A 23886-nucleotide genomic window follows, 5' to 3' on the forward strand; every position below is an offset into this window, starting at 1 on the left:
TCTTCTCTTATTTTTAGGAAGTAGAGAGGCCTGTTCTCTTCTCTTATTCTTAGGAAGTAGAGAGGCCTGTTCTCTTCTCTTATTCCTAGGAAGTAGAGAGGCCTGTTCTCTTCTCTTATTCCTAGGAAGTAGAGAGGCCTGTTCTCTTCTCTTATTCCTAGGAAGTAGAGGGGCTTGTTCTCTTCAAGTATCAAACCCTAGCTTTTCTTTCTTTTTCTTTTTGTAACGTATATTGTCCCTTCTGAATATAGGGAGTTTTAAAGGGACAATACCAGATCATTCAAACGTGAAACTGCCATCGCAAGTATTATAAGCTGCTCTTCAGATACCATGTATGAATAATTATCTTTTTATTTATTTATCTTGGAACCAAATACAATATATTCTCTTTCTTCCTCCTTGTTCAGCATTTTCAAGTTTCTCTTTCTTTTTACCACTTACACATTAAGTCAGTTAATTAGAATCCATAATGATGTCGAATCGCATATTATGCAAACAGCGCTCCTACGACGCTCAGAGCCAGGGGCTCTTTAACGTTTCAACTGCCATTGGCAACATAACGAGGATATCAATAATAGATGATTTTATATCATATTGGCATTCTCTTAAAAAGAAGAAGCCAGATCTGAAAATCTGCTGTCGCCGAAATAGTTTCATCTCACATTAGTGAGCTGTAGGGTCGTCTGCAGGTGGAACTCTTCTCCCCCTAAATGGTTCTTTAATGGGACGGTGTGGCGAGGTGCTGTGAGCTCTGTGGGACGCTGCCACAGTCGATAAGGACGGCTGCTCAATCAATCCGTCATGGCCCAATACCTGCCTCGGTAGCTGATCCACAATGCAACACACACACAGAGACACAGACAGAGAGAGAGAGGGAGCGCTCTTTATGTAGGCTACCACAGAGACGCACGTAAGTGCACGCCTGCTCTCTCTCGTACGCACGTACGTACACGCACAAACACACACACCCACACACTAGTACGAACGCATTGTGCCATTTTAAATGAGAGGTGTCTGTTTTAGTGACCGTCTTGACGGTGATTGACCATCAAAGAATCATTTCAGTTCTTATTTTAAATTAAAATCATCTCAGAATAGATCAAGTGCACCAGCAATGGTGTAAAAAATCAATTCAGACATTTTATTTATTTATTTATGTAATGGCTGATACATTATGGCATATTTCCATAGGCGGATCTTTAAGAAGCCAGAGCAATATTGATGTGAAGTCACCCTTCCTCCCGTCAAACAAAGTGACAGCACTGCACTTCTTTTTCTCTCGCTCTCTCTCTTTATCTCTTTCACTCTCTCTTCCTCTTATATTCCCTAGTTCCTTCTCTTCCTCCATCTCTCTCCCTCTCTCTCCGCGGAGGTATCCCACGGCCTTACGATTTGCCTCCGTACTCTCCCGCTCTCCCTCCTATTTCTAGTCCATTTTGGGGGGCCTTTTCTCCCCATCAAGCTTACGGCTTCCATTAAACACCTAGACGAGCTATAGATCCCAAGTCACTAATCTGGGCCCATTCTTTGCAGAATGCCCCTTCTCCATCCTCCGTCTGTCTGTCTCCTGTGATTGCTCTCATGTCTCCTCACGTCTCGACGCTCAACACTCCTGTCAGGGGATGTGTGGCAGGATCCTTTGTCAGTTTACCCGCCCGTCAAGCCGTCAGAGTTTAAACATGTCAACTTACCTGTGAGTCGCGCTACAGGCCTTTTGCTATTCCCCCCCCACACATCACGCTGTATTTATATGAAAAGGGAAAGATTATGTTTCCCCAGTAGGGTATAATTATAGAGTGAATGAGATAGGCTGTGTAATGTGTGTGTGGCTATAGCTTTTGTTTATTTACTTTTGTATTGGTCATATAATGGAAGTCCCTTTGACCCATTGTAAATGTGCAGGGATTAGCCTGGACAGGTGTTAGTGAGCTTTATGAATCTCCAATTTTGTCTGGGCTTGATGTGGCCAACTGGTAATACACTTGTTCCCTAGTAACCGGTTCGTACTTAAAACATTCTCCTTTCAGGCTGCAAAGGCTTTGATTAACTCCTTCACTTTATTTTATGGCGCTAAGGCAGATTTTTTTTTTTTGGGGGGGGGTATGCATACTTTCCTTATGAACCCCCTAACCTAATGTAGCAGGCGTAAAAGAAAAGGAAACCCTAGTTAGGCTGTGGAAAGGGGAGTTGTAGAAAATGTGAAAGGAGGGAAACAGGATGAGGGAGGGAGATTTAAAAAAATAAATATTTATGTATATATTTCACCTTTATTTAACCAGGGAGGCCAGTTGAGAACAAGTTCTCATTTACAACTGCAACCTGGCCAAGATAAAGCAAAGCAGTGAGACACAAACGACAACACATAGTTACACATAAACAAACGTACAGTCAATAACACAACAGTTAAATCTATGTACAGTGTGTGCAAATGTAGAAGAGTAGGGAGGTAAGGCAATGAATAGGCCATATAGGTTGAAATAATTACAGTTAACATTAACACTGGAGTGATAGATGTGCAGATGGTGATGTGCAAGTAGAGATACTGGGGTGCAAAAGAGCAAGAGGGTAAGTAATAATATGGGGTTGATGTAGTGGGGTGTGCTATTTACAGATTGGCTGTGTACAGGTACAGTGATCGGTAAGCTGCCCTGACAGCTGATGCTTAAAGTTAGAGATGGAGATATAAGACTCCAGGAAATGTTGGCTTTGGGGATGACCAGTGAAATATACCTGCTGGAGCGCATGCTACGGGTGGGTGTTGCTGTGGTAACCAGTGAGCTGAGATAAGGCGGGGCCACCCTGTTGAAAAGGAAGGTTGCTGCGGGGGGTGCTGAGATGTTGCCCGGTGTAGGGGTGGCCAGGTGGAAAGCATGACCAGCCGTAGAAAAATGCTTATTGAAATTCTCGATTATCGTGGATCTATCGGTGGGGACAGTGTTTCCTATCGTCAGTGCAATGGGCAGCTGGGAGGAGGTGCTCTTATTCTCCATGGACTTTACAGTGTCCCAAAACATTTTGGAATTAGTGCTACAGGAAGCACATTTCTGTTTAAAAAAAGCTAACCTTAGCTTTCCTAACTGACTGAGTATATTTTGTTCCTGACTTCCCTGAAAAGTTGCATATCGCGGGGGCTATTCAATGCTAACGCAGAACGCCACAGGATGTTTTTGTGCTGGTCAAGGGCAGTCAAGTCTGGGGTGAACCAAGGGCTATATCTGTTCTTAGTTCTACATTTTTTGAATGGGGCATGCTTATTTAAAATGGAGAGAAAAGCACTTTTGAAGAGCAACCAGGCATCCTATACTGACGGGATGAGGTCAATATCCTTCCAGGATACCCGGGCCAGATTGATTAGAAAGGCCAGCTCGCTGAAGTGTTTTAGGGAGCGTTTGACAGTGGTGAGGGATGGTCATTTGTTCGCGGACCCATAACGGACGCAGGCAATGAGGCAGTGATCGCTGAGATCCTGGTTGAAGACAGCAGAGGTGTATTTAGAGTGCAAGTTGGTCATGATGATATCTAAGAGGGTGCCCATGGTTACGGATCTAGGGTTGTACCGGGTAGGTTCGTTGATCATTTGTGTGAGATTGAGGGCATCTAGCTTAGATTGTAGGACGGCCAGGGTATTAAGCATGTCCCAGTTTAGGTCACCTAACAGTGCGAACTCTGAAGATAGATGGGCCTCTGGGGGATGTCGCAACGTCGCCTGTTGGGATGTCGCAACGTCGCCTGTTGAAACCCCCTCAGATGGTTACGTCGGCCGACCAGTCGTGTTGGATCAACAGGGCTCTGTGTCGGCAGCAACGGGTCCAGGCCAATTGGCGAAAGAGGTACTGAAGCCCAGGAATGGTCTGATGAATCTCTTCGGCTAGCCGGGAGATGTGCCTAGCTCGAGGCTAGCTCCAGGCTAACTGGTGCTTGCTTCGGGACAGAGACGTTAGCCAGGAGTAGCCACTCGGAGAGCAGCCAGCTAGCTGCGATGATCCGGTGTAAAGGTTCAGTAGGAGTCCGGAGATGTGGTAGAGAAATAGCAGTCCGATATGCCCTGGGTTGATATCGTGATGTGCAGACTGGCAGGAATTGACCGGGCTGAGGCTGGCTGATGTCCGAGTTAATGGTGATGACCGCTAGCAGTGGCTAACTGACTTCTAGCTAGTAGCTAGTTCGCTGGCTAGCTTCTGTTGGGGCTTCCGGTTCTGAAGTATAGAAAATAGCAGATCCATACCACATTGGGTGAGGCGGGTTGCAGGAGAGTATGTTCAGTCCGTAGATGGAAATTGAGATTAAACTTTAAAAAAATACTGTATATACAAAATATATACGAAAGAAAATGATGAAAACACGGGACGGGACAAGACAAAACAGACGTCCGACTGCTCCGCCATCTTGGAACAGATGAAGAGAAGATGGAAGGGGGAGGTAGAGGTCCTCCATCTGTCTGTCTCCTGTTATTGCTGTCACGTCTCGACGCTCAACACTCCTGTCAGGGGATGTGTGGCAGGATCCTTTGTCAGTTTACCCGCCCGTCAAGCCGTCAGAGTTTAAACATGTCAACTTACCTGTGAGTCGCGCTACAGGCCTTTTGCTATTCCCCCCCCACACATCACGCTGTATTTATATGAAAAGGGAAAGATTATGTTTACCCAAGTAGGGTATAATTATGGAAACAGAGTGAATGAGATATGATGTATAATGTATGTGTGGCTATAGCTTTAGTGTAGCTTTTGTATGGTTTATTTTGTATTGGCCATATTGCGGAAGTTTGTTTGACCCATTGTTTCTGTGCAGAGATATGCTCAAATCAGAAGATTATGTTAAGAATGAAAAGTAGAGAGAGGGATGCTCTCTCTCTCTCTCTCTCTCTCTTCCTCGCTCTCTGTCTCTCACTCCCTCTCGCTCTCTCCTGGCACAGGGGCCTACTTCGAGGTTCTGGCTTCCTGTACAGAGGACCTCACAGTTCACCAGGGTTCATCTGAGTAATGGGGTGTGAAGAGGAGCTGAGGGGGAGATGGAGGGGGAAAGTAGGGTGGCAAGAGGGAGTTGGAGAGAAGGTGGAAGGGGGTAAAAAGAGGTGGAGCGGGGAGGTGGAGAGGTGTAAGAAGGGGATGGTGAGGTGGGAGGGCGAAAAGAAGGCGTTACGTAGAGGTACCTGCCGCTGATGCTGGAGTCAGTGAGGGATGGCGGGCACTCCAGCAGTGACATTAAAACAGCAGGTGGACGGCATCGTTAGGACTGGCACACGAGGCAGGATGAGGCCCAGCGGCCCACTGTAGTAGCGCTGTCTCAGGCGGCTTCACCCCACCGAGAGAACTGATCCGTAGCTCCATATAGCTCCATAAGGAAACACAGACCCCTCTAGAGCTCACTCTCCTGGGCACACTGCGTAGTTTGGTGAGGGTTGAGCGACTCACACACCTGGCACCTCTCTCATTCTGCCTAATGACTCCATGGTCACCCTTACCATTTAGGAGAAAGACTTTAGTTTGACTCGAGTAACAACAGAAAATATCCTCTCCTTTTTTATCGTGGTTCACCTTCCTGTACGTACCGTTGTCAAGGCCATCACACAGGTGACATTGATACTTATAATACAGTCAAATTACATGATTTCTGACACAGATGGCAGCAAATTGCTATTCTTTTTTGATGAATAGGCCCATGGCCCATATTCATAAAGCATCTCAGAGTGCTGATCTAGGATTAGTTTGGCCTTTTATATACAGTAATAATGAATACGTTTATGGACACAGGACCTGATCCCAGATAAGCACTCCTACTATGAGACTCTTTATGAATACATGCCTAGGTCTAACGCTACTAAGTAAAGCATGCCATGTGTGATGTGATAGACCTCTCTCTCTCTCTCGTTCTCTTTCTTTCTCCGTATCCCAGAATGCTTTGTATGTTCTGCACAGGGTGTAGCCATTTTGCGCCTAACTGATGCCAGAGGCTTCTCCTTAGATCTCCCAACATCCCTTACGGAATTGTAGATTGAGATTCCCGACCCGAACCATCCAGGAATACTGTTAGGCAAATGAAGTTGTTTGGATCCCATATTGACATGTTATCTCTTCATCTGGTGATGGAGGCAGGAGGAGGGAAGAGAAAGAAGTGCAACTTGGGTAATTGAGCCGTGTCAACGCCGCTTATCGGTAAAGCTGCGGCGCGTCACGGAGCTAACGAGGTGTGGCGCGACGATTAGTCTAAAGGGAGTGGAACGTGAAACTCCTCAATTAAAAAAAATATGTTTTTTATTTTTTTTATTTTATCTCCCTTTAAATTAAGAGACTCCCTCAAGGCTAAAATAAGGCTTTAATAGTTCATTTCATCTGGGGAAATATTGATATGGATGAATGGCATGGTGGAATGTCCCCTTTGTTGCTATAAGGATCAAGGCAACAGTCGTTTGAGTGAAGGATGCACCCTCAAAGCTGTCGGAGGTAGATCCTAACCTGAGAGCGGACCTATGGAGAACAGGGGATTAGCAACCCGTTTCAACAAACGCTTTTGCTCTTTTACCACTTAGCCTTGCCCTTCATTTGAACCTGCCATTTGTGTGGCGCGTATACGCACGCTTGTCTGTGACTTTCTATGCGTGTGTGTGCGCACTCGTTTGTTCGTGTGTGCGTGCATGCGCGTTTGTGTCTCTCGGCTCACTTTAGCAGGCCATGCCAGGTGCCTCCATCAGGCCTTGCCAGTCATGCCATCACTGTTTGCTGCCATGCTCAGAATAAGCCAGTGGAAGAAAAATAATCAGAGTGAGTGATGCAAATCTCACAACACGCCAGTTTGATTTGCAACCCTCGCTATCAAAGAATGCTAATTAAAATCATATTTTTGCATATGTCTTCATGTCTTTCATCCACATATGCAAATCGCCCCCATTGCCTTTCAGCACTCTGTAATTAGGTTTATGAAGGACAGCTGTAATCCATAATTAACAGAAATGTTTGCAAGCTCTTCCCCCCCCCCATGCGGCAGTAACTTAAACAACCTAGAAAATGCTAACTTAATTAGCGTGTTTGTTTATTTATAGCTAGTTGAAGCAGTCAGTCAGTCAGTGAGTGCTGTGCCACTGCCTCCAGTCACCCAGAGTGTCTCCATCCCTTGTGTTTGATCTTGTCATTCTCCTTCGGTGGAGAGGAGGGAGGTTTAGTCACTCCCAGGCACCATTCTGGACGGATGGATGGATGGAGAGATGGAGCAAGAGAGGGGAAAAAAAAGAGGAGGGAGAGAATGATGATAACAAAACAAAACAGCGGAGACTGTTTGAATATTTATATGGGGTGTTAGTTAGCATGGGCTGCCCTCGGGGAGGGGGGGGGGGGGGGGGGGGGGGTGTTGGATGTGGCTCTGGGGCGATGGTAGGAGAGCAGAAGGGTGTGTGTGTGTGTGTGTGTGTGTGTCCAGTAGTAGGGGGAAGATGCCATTGTGATATGAATGTACGGTGAAATGATTAGGCTATACGCTCTTTACAACAAAATCACCAATAAAGAGAGTGGAAGTCAGAGAGGCAGATGGAGAGAGATGTTTTGAGAGGACGAGAAACAAACAAGCCAGAGGGGGGATAAATAGAGGAATGGAGAGAGAAACAGAAAGAGAGAGAGAGAGCGAAGGAGAGAGAGTAACCGAAAGAGAGAGAGAGAGAGAGAGAGATAAAGAGAGAGAAAGTCCAGGAGTCCACAGTGAAGTAACACTCCAAACCACGCAGCTGCTGGCTCAACTCGTTCTTTCTTTCATTCTCTCTCTCTCTCTCTCCCTCTCTCGTTATTTCTTTCTTGTTCCTCATGTCATGTCGTCTTAGATGTGGTCGTTGTCTGTCAGCAAGAACACTGTAATAGGATGTGATTACTGGTGAATTCAATGGCCAAGAGGATGAAACGCTAGAGAAACGGGTCTGATCCCTGACTAGTTAGGCCTGTCATCCCACCATTAGGGCTTCACAAACTGTTTAGGGAATGGAACAAGCTCAGGGCTTTGAACACGGTCAGGACATTGTGGCGGAGTCTTGAAATGACGTCCCAAATGTTTCCCCGCGTGTGATGTTGTGCGTTTCTGTCTGTGCGAGTGTGCGTCCGAGGGTGTATGAGTCCGTGTCACTGTAGATACACTCTCTACACACTCTCTTTGATGTTGAACCACTGTAATGACAGGATATCCAAGGTCGTGTTCAGTAGGCACTCAGCGGGAAGAGAACGGGGAAAACGGAGTTACTACCAGACCAATAAGAAAGCACATTTTCATTTTCCGTTGCGAAGTGTTTGAAAACTTTTTTTTACAGTGTGGCCTTGTGAACACGATTTAAACCTTTTTCTTCAGTTAACCTGCTGCGTCCTAGTGGCTTTGTCCTCACTACAGTTGCAAAGTTTTCCCAAAATCCCAGTTGGACAATTCCCAGAATCAGGAAGGAATAAACAGGAAATATGGAATCCTCCAACCAGGATTTCTGGAAAGTTTTACAACCCAAATCCTGACTATTTATTGCAAAATGTCATCTCTGTCTGCTCCCCGGTTAACCCTTTCATTGACTGTGGTAAAGAGGCACTCTTTGTTAACCCTTTGCCCCCTGTGTTCTCTCTCTGACCAGGTGGGCCTTTGTGATGAAGAAGCACCTGAGCACTCACCTGTTGGGGAAACATGGACTGGGCCAGCCCAAAGAGAGGTAGGACTGACTACTTTTGCCTCGCTTTGTCTCCCTCTGTATTTCTCTCTCGCTCTCCCTCCCTTGCTCTCTGTCTGTCCCTCCCCCCTTTGGCCCCTCTCTCTCTCTCCGGTATTTCTATCAAACCCCGGTATTTCTATCAAACCCTCTTTGTCAATCTGTTCCCCCCCCCCCTCTCTCTCCTCTCCTCCCTCTCTCTTCTCTCCCTCTCTATGTATGATTGGGAAGATGTGATGTCTCCATCTCTCTCCATGATGTTGCGTGTAAAACTTTCCCGGTGTGCCCCTGTCTGTCAGCGACGCGGCCCGGCTGTCAGTCCTCGTTGTGTGTGTGATGAAGACGAAGTTGCGAAGTCCCCGTGGCATGCGAGAATGAGACGTTAAACACCCCTCAACCTGTCAAACAGACCCGCTAAGAGAAACCAGACGTCTTCTTAAAAAAAAAAAAAAAATTGGGGCGACATCTGAAAACCGCCTTTCAAATTGATACTTTTGACAATATGTCGTATTAGATATGACAAGTAGCTTGAGATATTAGCAAAGTAGGCGCACCATATGCTGCCCTGTAAGTACACACTCATTATTGACTGGATTCAGACTGGCAGCTGCTCGTTGGGATTAGTTGGGAGAGAGAGTCTCACGTCCCTCAACTATTTCACTTGTCTGCTTAATTCTCCTAAACAGCACGTGACAAACTAAGGCGAAAATAAACTGTCCAGGGCAGAAATGTTTGTACCACATAGATGTTATATCAAGATGAATTGCCACATATTTTTGTCCATTTTTTTTTTTTTTTTTTCGTACTTTGAGGATGCTGGTTGGTAATATGAGTGAAATCACAGTGGGGCTGGTCCATGTATTGTGTCTGACTGAAAGACCTCTGTGTCCTTGGCTCGGTATTAGAGGGCGACATTACAGCAAAGGTCGGCGAGAGCACGCCACGCCCGCAAACGCACGTGCACAAACGCACGCAAACACACACCAGGTGCAGGCATGAATGGAGTGGCCTTGTGGAGCTTGGAGGTCTGTGTGTTACCTGACAGCATTTACCTCAGAGTGTGTCTCTACCAAAAGCAACTAGTCACACTGCTGCCCCATAAAACATACTGCAGTGCCATACAACACCATTACATCACACACAAACATACACACACAAACGTATGCACGTATATGCACGTGAACGAGGCAAGTGCATGTATGCATACAGATATCAGCGTGGTACCATTATTTTCTCTTGCTTCTCTCTATTAAACACACACATACACACACAGCGAGAGGCCATGAGGTTTGTTCTATTTAAACCTGTAAAACACGGTGTCATCATTTTCCTGACAGTCCTGGAGACAGAATTTATCTCATCATTAATTAACCATCATATTTCCAACACAGCAGTGCTTAATTAGCACAAGGTCATTGGGGAGGGCTTATTAAGTGGAACAAATTTGGGTGAGTGTAAGTGGAGAGAGAGAGAGACATGAAAAGGGGAAAATATGGAGAGCGTATGGTGACAGTGCTGGCTCAATGATTGATAACTGCACCAGTTTGAAAAGCCCAGACTTGGAGACTGGAGGGGTAGCTGGTGACGTGACTGGAGGAGGGGAGAGGGGACTGGAGAGGTAACTGGGGACCAGGAGAGAGGGAGGGAGGTAGGGGGAGGGACCGGGGGCTGGCAGGAGTGGGGGAGCCAATTGGAAACATATGCTGCCTGGCAGGCAGGGGAGAGATGGATTGCAGCAAGACAGTGTCAGAGAGGCTGTTTCATCACCATCTCCATGGCCCTATTCACCTGGTATTTTTAGAACACTGGGGAGATCTGTTAGTCAAAGGAAGAGAAGAGGAGGAGGGGTGGGAGGAGGAGGAGGGGAGAGACCTGACTAGCCGTAGTGCCCAGCTCCAGTTCGCGTAGTTTGTCTGGGCTCTGGAAAAACAGGTTATTTTGGGGGGGGCTGGGATGAGCAGGAGATCTAGAGGTAAGATGACACACTCCAGCCTCCATGACAGGTTCAGAGAGAGAGAGAGAGACAGAGAGAGAGACAGAGAGGGGTAGAGTATTTCTGACCTGTTCTAAAATGACACATCTGGGTCCCGGTTTCATTCACCACTATTCTTCACTGTAAGGCACTGTGGGTAGTTTGGAGGTCTGCGTACTTCTGGCTGTGCATGTGTCTGTTTACGTGTGGATAAACAGTCGGGTCTATAATTATTGCCACTCTTGATAAAGATGAGCGAAAAAGACTGTATTAAATAGATCCTGCAAATACTGAGCTATAGGTAACTGCAAAAATAATGAAAACACTTGAATAACTGAGGGATACAAAGTATATTGAAAGCAGGCACTTTACTAGGTGTGAGCCTTTGTAACATCCCATCATGCTCAGGGTCATGTATAAAAATGCCCAGTTGCCCATTATTTTGGTTACCATGGCTAGAAGATGAGATCTCAGTGACTTCTGAAAGAGGGGTCTGAAAGGAGCATTGGGGGTTGAAAGTGTGTGTGTCTCGGTCGCCAGATCTCGACCCAATTGAACACATATGGTGGATTCTGGAGCGGCGCCTGAGACAGTTTTCAACCACCATCAGCAAAACCCCAAATGGTGGAATTTCTGGTGGAAGAATGGTGTCGCATCCCTCCAACAGAGGCAGGTACAACAACAACAAAAAAGGCTAAAAAAAGAAAGGGGTCAAAATACCTGGCAGCCGTGTTTACTCCGCCCCCCTCCCCTTGTGAGGGTAACGGCACAGAACCTTTTTCTAGAACGCTTTATGACATCGGAGACCACGTTGAGAGGGATCTTAGACCATTCCTCCATACAGAATCTTTCCTGATCCTTGCTATCCTTCATCTGCTCTTCACTTCAAACTACAAAGTCCAGAGACTTTTTGAATTGTGTGGTCAATTAACCATTTCTTTGTGGTGTTGTCCTTTCGATAGTCATACAGTGAGCTCCAAAAGTATCGGGACAGTGACACATTGTTGTGGTTTTGTCTCTGTACTCCTGCACTTTGGATTTGAAATGATACAATGACTATGAGGTTAAAGTGCCGACTGTCAGCTTTAATTTGAGGGTATTTTCATCCATATCGGGTCCGTTTAGAAATTACAGCACTTTCTGTACATTGTCCCCCCATTTTAGTGGACCAAAAGTCGTATATCTCTGTTAAAGTAGTCCAAAGTTTAGTATTTGGTCCGATATTCCTAGTACGTAATGATGATCGAGCTTGTGACTACAAACGTGTTGGCACCATTTGCTGTTTGGTGTGCAGATCTGGAATATATCAAGTAGATGTCACAGCGACACACGCCGCCCTGTATCTCGGGAGTACTCGAGGAAGACCAAGAGGTAGACCACCGCCAGGTAATATATCAATTACATGAGATGGTTGCAGGTCCCTGAGGAGAGATTTAATAAGCTCTGAGCTATTTGTTAATATACTAAACCAATTTTGGGTGTGTGGGGTTCTGTGCAATTGTCATTTTATACGTTATGCTAACTTTTGTGTAGCATTTGTGGCTCCAAACCAATACAAGATGTGTTTCATGTCCATATCATCATCAAGTGTCTAAAAGAATGTGTGTAGCACGCTGAAGTGCGAAAAATGGTAATATCAGGTATAGTGACTTGCATTGATTTTGGCCCACAAATGCGACAACATTAGCGTTTGAAGACAGTGGCCAGGGATACAAAACCAAGGCATGGTTTGTTTTCTTACCTTCCCCATAGGCTGCTTACAGGGTAAGGAAACCAATAAGTCATTTTATAATTTGGGTGAACTATCCCTTCAATTTGACAAAGTGAAATTTGTGAGATCAATGAAAAAATAATCAAATATATTCCTACAATTCAATAGCTTGATGGAATTAGGCCTAGGTCTACGTGCGTGTCAAATCAAATTACATTGGTCACGTACACATGTTTAGTAGATGTTATTGCGGGTGTAGAGAAATGCTTGTGTGTGTGTGTGTGTGTGTGTGTGTGTGTGTGTGTGTGTGTGTGTGTGTGTGTGTGTGTGTGTGTGTGTGTGTGTGTGTGTGTGTGTGTGTGTGTGTGTGTGTGTGTGTGTGTGTGTGTGTTGCTGGTTTGAAAGATGTAAATACACCTGAACCAACAATTTAATGAGGCAGACTTCTGCTGTTGTGATTGACGGCTGTGACCTCGCCTTCATTTAACGTAATTTTGAGCCATTTAAAAACAAAGTGTTCAAAGATGGCTGCCCTGTCTCAGGTATCCATGTTTTTTAGGCAACTGTAAAACTACCTCCCATTTTCCCATTTATAATAATAAACTGTTTGAACTAATACACTTTTCACTCATTAAATGGGCGTGTTGACAGCCAAATGAGTCCAATTTATTTAACTGATAAAGTCGGTGAATAGTTTTTCATAAGAACTATCAATGTGGGTCAATAACATTGTGAAATGAAAACCATTACTATTGCTGGGTATGGCCATTCATCTCCACTTACTGTATTTTGCCAATAGGGCCGTCCCTGAATCACAATTTTTTTATTTTAATCAGATTTGTCCTTTAGATACTAATATTCAACTAATCTGCAAATATGTTTAAAAAAATAACACTATGACTGATCAAAACTCTGTCCCTCTGCAGCAGACACATTTGGGGGCTTTCTTGGCACTCTGGTATGTTGATAGACTTGCACCCTTGGCCCGTGCTCCATGATAAAACGGGACAGTGGGGTAAATTAAGCCAAAGGGGTACGTTGAGCCACCCTTGTTTCTAGGAAACCGTACACAAAATACTTAATTTGAAGAAATATTTCGGTAGAGGTCATTATTTCATGGAGTCTGTGAAGGAATTAACCACATGGAAAAAGTGGTAAACAAGTTAGGTCCAAAAAACACATTTATTGTGTTAGAGGTTTCATGATGCTTGTATCTAAACCAAAGTAGATCATTTGAAGACTGTTCTATACATCCGTTGGGGGTCTCTATAAGCTTCAATATGAGGTCCTAAACCCAGCATGAAAGCGCATCCTTGTAGCGGTGTGGGCTAATAATAGACAACATTTTTGCCCTGGGGTAAGTTGAGCCAAAGTCCATGGTGTAAGTTGAGCCAAAGTCCATGGGGTAAATTGAGCCAACGGTTGAGCCAATGGCAAATCGAAGTGTTTTCTTCCCAGCTGTAATGCATTATCGCTGGGATATGAGGTAACAAAGAACAAAGTGTTTTTTAAGTTGTTAAGCCTGTGTTAATAGATGCTTAAAATGAATAAAAGACAGAAACGGGATTTTGTTTCATTGTGTTTGGGAAATAACATAGACGTGGTTTTAAATAGCGGTCATATTTCATTCAGTACAGAAATCTGTAGGCAGCTTAAATTACCCGTGGCTAAACTTACAACGGGGTATGTTGTGCCAATAGATTGTTTGGGACAAGCTTTGTTTTCAAAACTGTCATGTTTGACTGAATTGTGATTTATTTCCAGGGCCTCTGGCACAACAGCCTGAAATATATGTCGATATATATATATTTCATATTGACGGAGTGATGCTGAGTGTAAAAAATGTCTCAACTTACCCCACTCTCCCCTACTCAAATCAGCTACATGTGAGTAGAATCAGAGTAAAACTGATCAAATCCTAACTATTCAAATATTTGGGGTCAGCCCGAGTTGCCAAGCCAATATCACATACAATACACACAACGCCAAGGAGAGAGGGAACAAATAATGAATTAGCCGAGCGAACATGAGGTATTAATACTGCATGATGGTTCAACAAAGACATGTATGTGTGTGTGTCCTCAACCACACTCTACTGTAGTGCTGCTCAGGTACAAGCAGCTTGTCTGTGCCAGAGGCCGAGGGTGGCAGAGCGGGCATCTGGCTTGGCAGCACCAGGTTCTGGGCTCACAGCCGCTTCCCAGTGTGCCGTGCTGTGCGGCCATATTGCCCGGTCGCTGTGGACTGGGACGGGGCAGGCTGGACAGGGGCAGAGGGGGCGGAAGAGTCCTGCAGGGTACCAGCATGGTGGCAATGTGGACCACACAGTCCAAAGCCCTGCCATACTCACAGGGGTCCAATTACACTAGAGCGTGTGCGTGTGTGTGTGTGTGTGTGTTTACTCTGCGGAACGGTGCTGTAGAGAGAGAACGAGGTTAAGAGAGAAATATTGTGGCCCTTAATTATTTGGAATAAATCCGTCCTCTTAATAATGAATCCATCTCTCCCCTATCTCTCTCTTACCTTTCGTTATCAGCTCTGAGTTAGTTACCACCTAAGACTAATGGTGTCATGGTTAGGCCTGCACTGCTTGCTGTACACAGACAATGGCCCGTCATATCAGAACAAGTACGATATGACAGTCACAGCAGGGCCATGTTCATTAGGCACCAAACGGAGGAAAGAAGACTGAAACGGGGAGGGACTACCTGGATTTGTCCAATACAAACGCTCATTTTCGTTTTTTCGTAGGAACACTTTTCTACAACGTTTTCCATTGAGTGCCCTAATGAACACAACCCAATCCTATCCTATATTACGGCCATAGAGGCTGAATGCCCAATGCAGGTATTTGTGCATTTTAAAAGGCTTTGAACTGCAGCAACAGTCACTGCCACTGTGGTAGTCAGAGTCTCCTGTGGCTGGTGTGTAGTAGAGAGACCTTAGTGGCCCATTGCTCACCTTTGTGTTGCTGTGTGTTTTGTTTGAACAGGCGCCAGTGGACACGGCCTCTGTTTACCCTAATCAATATTTCATGAGGGATGAACGGTCGGCGGCGAATGAGGGATCGCGTTAATATTGCTGTTGAAATTAAACGATAATTAGAAATGTGTTAGTCTAAAAGCCATTGCAGTCTATAAAAGTTTGATTGCTGGAAAATTAGGTGCATTAAGTTTTTATGGGTTGGCCTGTGCAATCGCTGGAGAATGGTTTTATGCACTTGTCATGGGCTTATGGTGCAGGCTGGCGATGTGCGTGTTTGTGTGTGTGTGTGCACGCAGTGGTGTGAAGTATGTAAGTAAAAAATATTTTAAGTACTACTTAAGTAGTTTTTTGTGGTATCTGTACGTTACTTTACTATTTATATTTTTGACAAATTTGACTTCACTACATACCTGAAGGAAATAATGTACTTTTTACTCCATACATTTTCCCTGACACCCAAAAGTACTTAGCAGGACAGGAAAACGGTTTAATACACACATTTAAAGAGAAAATCCCTGGTCATCCCTACTGTATCTGATCTGGCAGACTCACTAAACACAAATGCTTTGTTTGTAAATTATGTCTGAGTGTTCCCGTGGTTATCCGTAAATTTAAAAAACAAGAAAATCGCGCTGTCCGGTTTGCTTAATATAAGAAATTAGAAATTATTTACACTTTTACTTTTGATACTTAAGTATATTTTAGCAATTACATTTACTTTGGATACTTAAGTATATTTAAAACCAAATATGTTTTTTGCTTTTAATCAAGTAGTATTTTACTGGTTGACTTTCACTTTTACTGGAGTCATTTTCTATTAAGGTATCTTTACTTTTACTCAAGTATGACAATTGTGTACTTTTCCCACCACTGTGTACACGGCTGCGTTCTGAAAAGCTGAGGTCCTCAAATGCAACAACTCTTCCAGTGATGTAATCATCCGAATATTGTTATCAGCCAGACAGACTAGTTGGCCTAGCTACCAGCAGCAGTTTAGTCTAGGTCTAAACTAGCTGTATTGGTATTGGTAATGGTCTTCAGTTAGTACCCAGTCACAACAGCATGTCTTTGTGTAATGAGACCGCTGGTCTGTATTCCGAAAGCGTCTCAGAGTAGGAGTGTGGATCTAGGATCAGTTTACCTTTTTAAATCCTAATGAATAAGACTACATGGACAGGGGGGACCTGATCCTAGATCAGCACTCATAATCTGAGAGACTTTATGAACATGGGTCTTGATCCAATATGCACACTAGCACTCAGTATGAAGCAATGTAGAGCGTTAGGCCAGTAACACAAAGGTCGCTGTTTCTATACCCCGAGCCCGCAAGGTGGAAAAATCTGCCATTCTGCCCTTGGGCAAGGCAGTTAACCCCCAACAACAACTGATCCCCGGGTGCCGATGACGTGGACATCAAACAAGGCAGCCCCCGCACCTCTCTGATTCAAAGGCGTTAGGTTAAATACAGAAGACACATTTCGGTTGAATGCATTCAGTTGTACAACTGACTAGGGATCCCACCTTCCCCCTAGTGTAGACATTTGAACAGACCAGTAGACAAGCTACTCTCTGCCAGACCTCCCAATCCATCTCCCAAGCCTCTAACTTTCAGTCTAGGAATGATGTCATCAACTAGCATTGGAGCACACGTGAGGTTACTCAAACCACGAGAGAAGAGAATGTGCTCAGCCCAGCCTCCATCTAATTTATGACAAGAGAACGAGTGGTAGAACTAGCATTGTGTGGCTAATTGACGACAGGTCAGAGTTCCCTCACTGCGACTCCCTGCAACTCTATGTGGGCTACTTGTTTCTGCCTTTCTCAATTGAAACATCAGACTGTCACTGCAAGGAATGGATGTTTCCAGGCCTCACTAATGAACCAATGAATCAATGAATTAGCTAAGCAGCGATTCAATTAATGCGAGCTGGACGGAGGAGCAGGAGCCGTGGACATATCCCGGAGAAGGTGATTAGCGCCGATACAGACACACACGAACCAGTCACGGCTGCCAATATCAGTTATTACAAGTTTCTCCAACTTTGGACCTTTTCCTCGTTTGTTTGTTAGCGCAGTCATGGATTTATCATCACTTTCTGATGTTGTATTGATGTTAAGATGTTTTTTATTTTTTATGCCAGTGTTGTGCCGACCCCCACCCCACCCCCGACCAGAATCCCCCCCCCCCCCTTCTAATTTCCTGAATTCTGTGGCTAGAGTCACATACTTTCTGTTGCATACATCGGAGTCAAAAACTTTCTGTTGCATACATCGGAGTCACATACTTTCTGTTGCATACATCGGAGTCAAAAACTTTCTGTTGCATACATCGGAGTCACATACTTTCTGTTGCATACATCGGAGTCAAATACTTTCTGTTGCATACATCGGAGTCAAATACTTTCTGTTGCACACATCGTAGTCAAATACTTTCTGTTGCACACATCGGAGTCAAATACTTTCTGTTGCATACATCGGAGTCAAATACTTTCTGTTGCATACATCGGAGTCAAATACTTTCTGTTGCATACATCGGAGTCAAATACTTTCTGTTGCATATATCGGAGTCAAATACTTTCTGTTGCATACATCGGAGTCAAATACTTTCTGTTGCATACATCGGAGTCAAATACTTTCTGTTGCATATATCGGAGTCAAATACTTTCTGTTGCACACATCGGAGTCAAATACTTTCTGTTGCACACATCGGAGTCAAATACTTTCTGTTGCACACATCGGAGTCAAATACTTTCTGTTGCACACATCGGAGTCAAATACTTTCTGTTGCACACATCGGAGTCAAATACTTTCTGTTGCACACATCGGAGTCAAATACTTTCTGTTGCACACATCGGAGTCACATACTTTCTGTTGCATACATCGGAGTCAAATACTTTCTGTTGCACACATCGGAGTCACATACTTTCTGTTGCACACATCGGAGTCACATACTTTCTGTTGCACACATCGGAGTCAAATACTTTCTGTTGCACACATCGGAGTCAAATACTTTCTGTTGCACACATCGGAGTCAAATACTTTCTGTTGCACACATCGGAGTCAAATACTTTCTGTTGCATACAATCGGAGTCAAATACTTTCTGTTGCACACATCGGAGTCAAATACTTTCTGTTGCACACATCAGAGTCACATACTTTCTGTTGCACACATCGGAGTCAAATACTTTCTGTTGCATACATCGGAGTCAAATACTTTCTGTTGCACACATCGGAGTCACATACTTTCTGTTGCACACATCGGAGTCAAATACTTTCTGTTGCATACATCGGAGTCAAATACTTTCTGTTGCACACATCGGAGTCAAATACTTTCTGTTGCACACATCGGAGTCAAATACTTTCTACAGAACAAACTTCAATTCAGGATAGGCAACGTAAATGAATAATTCATGTATGTGTGTTATATTAAACATAACATGTTGGCAAGCAATAAACATTTCAGAACAACTATGGCTGAATTATTATCCTTACACTTCCCAAAATACTAGTCGAATAAGACATGGGAGAGATGACGAATTTTGGCAAAGAGATGTATTTATAGACTAATACAAATCAGTAGCAGATTTAGGTACGGGCGACAGGGGCAGCCGCCCATCTTGCCGGGGGCGACACGGGGCGCGGCGGGTGCTTAAGGGGGGGGGGGGGTTCGCCCAGGGCGCCATATTGAAACAAATAACCAAACCGAAGACTGCATACGAAAAATGATTTCTGCTACCAAGAGCAGTGTAATGTAGGCTAAACTGACAACGGAGTGAAGAGCAGAAATCTCAACTAGCAAGCAGGTCGCAGCAATGAGGAACGCGAAGGGGGGGGGGGGGGGGGGGGGTTCTGGGGGGAGGGGGAGATTTTCGGCACGACACCAGTCCACCCACACGGGTCCATATGAGCTGGTTAACCTTTAGAGACAGACAGTGGTTAAGATCTTTCACACAATGTTCATCATGCATGCATGACTCTTCACTTTACTGTACCGTACACGGTGGTGAGGATCGATTCAGCTCGGGGGGTCAGGTTTGCGTTGCCGGGCGTGCGTGTATAGTGAGCTCAATACCGAGTGTGTGTAGGGTTGCGAGAGAGAGAGCATAATGTGTGGGTTGAGAAGGTCCAAGAATAGACATGTCATAATCAACTTTGCGGCGTACAGATGGTGGTTTGTTCCGCCCGAGTATCAAGTCATCTCCCTAAGTTTTGTTTTTCCGAATCCCAAAACCCCCAGAGCCAAAATGGTTTCGAGAGAGAAAAAAGAACGAGAGGGTCTCCTTGATTATGTGACATCCTCCGGAAGGCCTCTGCAGTTGTTTCCTCCATTACTTAGGGGGGGGGGCTTCTCACTATTGAGACTGTCACTCTCAATTTGGGCTAACGGTAAGCATGCACGGGCCTCCTGGATATTCTCCCCCACATCCACCCAGAGTCCCCTCCTCCCCGCTCTGGCCTCCCCGCCACCGATCGCCGTGGTGACAGTTTGATTACATCATCAATCGTGGCTGTTAACAGTGGTTTTCCTGAGCACCTGGGCAGGCAGGATCACAGCTGGCTCTGAGCTACCGCTGTCCCCCTGACCCAACACTCTGTGTGTGTGTGCGCGCGCTAGTGCACCTTTCTCTTTCTGTGTGCGTGTGTGTTTCGCATTCCCGTTGGCGCAGGGGGATTTGAAGTGACCCGCACGGTGCACTGCAGGATTGTATTGAGCGAACGCATAACTGACTGTTTGCTGCTGTTCCAGCTCAGTACAAATGAGGAGTTATTAGACTTCGACAGTTATTTTCTCCTGATATTGACCTGCAGGTCAAGGTAGTAATCAATTCTATAATTGTATTACACTGGGTTTGAGAGATTGTTATTTTTTTTGGGGGGGGGGGTTGTGTATGTATGTGTGTGTCTTTGTATTCATGTGTAAATGAGTAAATGAGTGTAGAATTGTTATTGTGTGTGTGTCTCTGTGTGGCTGCCCAGAGTCTCGCTCACGACAGTTCACTGTCCCACAGATGCATAGAGATACTGTATGTGACAGCAGGCTGTTGCTCTATGCCGAACAACACACGCTCACAGATACTTAGAGCGATGCATTACACACACACACACACACACACACACACACACACACACACACACACACACACACACACACACACACACACACACACACACACACACACACACACACACACACACACACACACACACACACACACACACACACACACACACACTATAAATCCAGGTACTTCCTCCCTCTATTTTCTTTTGCTGTGAAGCCAAATCCCTCATCTTCTTGCTAAAGCGCTGTAAATTTATAATGGGACAAAGTGTACGTCTCGTTCCAATTCCTCAGCTATTACATGATTAAATAAATGTCCCGGGTCTTTTCACAAAGATTTTTTTTTTATGGCGAGGTGGCCACTTCCCCTCACACACCCCTCCCTGCACGCCACACACACACACTGCCTACCTCTCACGGATGCAGAGGGTGCTCGTAATTGCGTTTGGGAGTCGTGCGTGAGGAACTGAAGTTCTGAATTGACGTGTAGCATCCGTTACTCTGTCTCACTTAGTGTGTTGTCTCTGTCGTCACTGCTAGAACAGTGACAAGATGATTAGAGGTTAGTGAACTAGCTCGTGCGTCACATGATGTAAAGTCTTTAGCTGTGAGCTCGATGCACTGAGTGGGCAAAACTGGTTGAAATAATCATGTATCATGACAACAAGAAAGTGGTTGAAATGCCACCGTCACATACAACTGGTTGAAATGACGTCGTTATAAAAGACTGGTTGAAAATACGTCATTACAACAAGAAACCGGTCAACATGATGTCATTATGAGGTCATTTGAACTAGGTATTTGCCCGTTGGGAAAATCTAGGGATTATGGTCCAGTATTCTATCATTATGAAAGGTCATTGATCATTCTCAGAGAAGTGGTTTTGGATGTATGAAAAGTAGCACAAGAAAAGTAGAATGATAATTATTGGTTATAGCTGATGCTGTTTTGTCTCTCTGTCTCTGTCTCTCTGTCTCTCTGTCTTTCTCTCTGTCTCTCTGTCTTTCTCTCTGTCTCTCTCTCTCTCTGTTTCGCTCAGTCTCTGTCTCTGTCTCTCTTTCTGTTGCTGTCTCTGTCTCTCTGTCTCTCTCTGTGTCTCTGTCTGTCTCTGTCTCACTGTCTCTCTGTCTGGCTCTCTGTCTCTCTCTGTCTCTGTTTCTCTGTCTGTCTCTCTGTCGCTCTCTCTCTCTCTCTGTCTCTGTCCCTGTCTCTGTCTCTCTGTCTCTCTCGGTCTCTGTCGCTATCTCTCTCTCTGTCTCTGTCTCTCTGTCTCTGTCACTGTGTCTCTGTCGCCCTCTCTCTGTCTCTCTGTCTCCCTCTGTCTCTCTGTCTCTCTCTGTCTCTCTGTCTCTCTGTCGCTATCTCTCTCTCTGTCTCTGTCTCTCTGTCTCTGTCACTGTGTCTCTGTCGCCCTCTCTCTGTCTCTCTGTCTCCCTCTGTATCTCTGTCTCTCTGTCTCTGCGAAGAAAAAGGACCAACAAAAACAAGACGGAAAAAAGCAATTATCTCCCTATTCCTGGACATTGCAGTAAACATGGCTAATTGTGGCCAGGCCTGGCCCCGGTAACGGTAACCGTTACAGCCACCGTAACACCACCACCTCACACTCCCTCCTCAACAAGATTAATGAAACTTCCATTGCTTTTAATTAGCACAGCTGTGGTCATCAATTATAACCCCTTCTACCCCCCCCCCCCCCCACTCCCCCCAAATACAAATATTGTTATATTTGGGGGAAATTCTTGATTTATATTATTGTGGTAGCCGGCGGAGTGAGATGAATGGACCCGCATCATGGCCGTTGGCAGGGAGATGAAGATGGGGAGGAGATGGGGGGAGAGGAGGGAGGGTAATAAGATCAGCTGCAGGAGGAGAGTGTTGTATCGTGTGAGATGGAGGGAGAGTGAGAGCCGACTCTGATGCAGCGGAGTACATACACTGAGTGGACCAAACATTAGGAACACCTGCTCTTTCCATTTATTTATTTTATTTAACTAGGCAAGTCAGTTAAGAACAAATTCTTATTTACAATGACGGCCAACCAAAAGGCAAAAGGCCTCCTGCGGGGACGGGGCCTGGGATTAAAAATACAAATCAATTAAATGAAAATATAGAACAAAACACACATCACGACAAAAGAGAGACTTAAGACGACACCACAGCATGGCAGCAACACATGACAACAACATGGTAGCAGCACAAAACAGGGTACAAACATTATTGGGCACAGACAACAGCACAAAGGGCAAGAAGGTAGAGACAACAATACATCACGCAAAGCAGCCACAACTGTCAGTAAGAGTGTCCATGACACAGACTGACCACGACACAGACTGACCAAGTGAATCCAGGTGAAAGCTATGATCCTTTATTGATGTCACTTGTTAAATCCACTTCAATCAGTGTAGATGAAGGGCAGGAGACAGGTTAAAGAAGGATTTTAAAGCCTTCACACTTGAGACATGGATTGTGTATGTGTGCCATTCAGAGGGTGAATGGGCAAGACAAAATATTTAAGTGCCTTTGAACGGGGTATAGTAGTTGGTGCCAGGTGCACTGGTCTGAGTGTGTCAAGAACTGCAACGCTGCTGGGTTTTTCACAATCAACAGTTTCCTGTGTGTATCTAGAATGGTCAGCAGCCTAAGGACATCCAGACAACTTGAAACAACTGTGAGAAGCATTGGGGCCAGCATCTCTGTGGAACGCTTTCAACACCATGTAGAGTCCATGCCCCAACGAATTGAAGCTGTGCTGAGGCCAAAAGCGGGTGCAGCTCAATATTAGGAAGGTGTTCCTAATGTTTTGTCCCCTCAGCGTAGAAGTGTCTACGTGCTTCGTCAGTGTCTTACATCAAGAGAGAGTGGCTTGAGTGTACACTACTTTTGAGTGTCGGCTGTAATACAAACGATTTGTGTAAATCGTTTGCCCAAATCATCAACTACGATGCCAACTCAAATCGTCAGTAGCGTAAGCCAAAGATCCACCGCAAATAAAGCAACACATTTGGATCTTATCTAAGCCCTCATTGGGCTAGTTAGCTGAATGATTGATTGACGTATACGGACTTCCTTATCTGCTCAGCATCAACTTTTGCGTTCCCCATCTCTTTGTACAGTGTGCTGTACATTCTCCTCAGTCCTATCCATCCCAAGCCGACTTAGCTTTCCCTTGCCAGTTCAGTAAAACCCCAAATACGGTCCCTTACCCCGGGAACGACTGAAACTGGGGCTCCCTGGCTTTCTGTCTCTCCGGCTGCGTCCCCGAAAACCTCATCCCGTTCCTATAGCACTACTTTTGACCAGAGCTGTGTGGGCCCTGGTCAAAAGTAGTGCACTAATGTGGGGAATAGGGTGTCGTTTGGGACACAAGCCTTTGTCTCTGTGCTGTGCTGCCCTGGTGTGTGGCGTTTAGCTTAGCACAACTGGCCTGTCTCTGTGTTAATGAATGGAGAAACAGCCCAGTGGAGCCGTAGCATCGCTAACCCGGCCCGCTACAG

General features: G+C 45.1%; 1 protein-coding gene across 2 annotated transcripts in view; it reads left to right on the forward strand.

Moving 5' to 3' along the window:
• LOC129837297 (zinc finger protein 407-like) overlaps positions 1-23886 on the forward strand; it is a 166702-nt gene that overhangs the window by 70919 nt on the left and 71897 nt on the right. For both annotated transcript variants that reach the window (XM_055903349.1, XM_055903348.1), the window contains exon 4: positions 8588-8662. In XM_055903349.1, the coding sequence (XP_055759324.1) occupies positions 8588-8662 (75 nt within the window). The remainder of the gene's footprint in view (positions 1-8587; positions 8663-23886) is intronic.

Source organism: Salvelinus fontinalis, chromosome 38 (assembly GCF_029448725.1).
Source record: "Salvelinus fontinalis isolate EN_2023a chromosome 38, ASM2944872v1, whole genome shotgun sequence".
NCBI classification, from domain to species: domain Eukaryota; kingdom Metazoa; phylum Chordata; class Actinopteri; order Salmoniformes; family Salmonidae; genus Salvelinus; species Salvelinus fontinalis.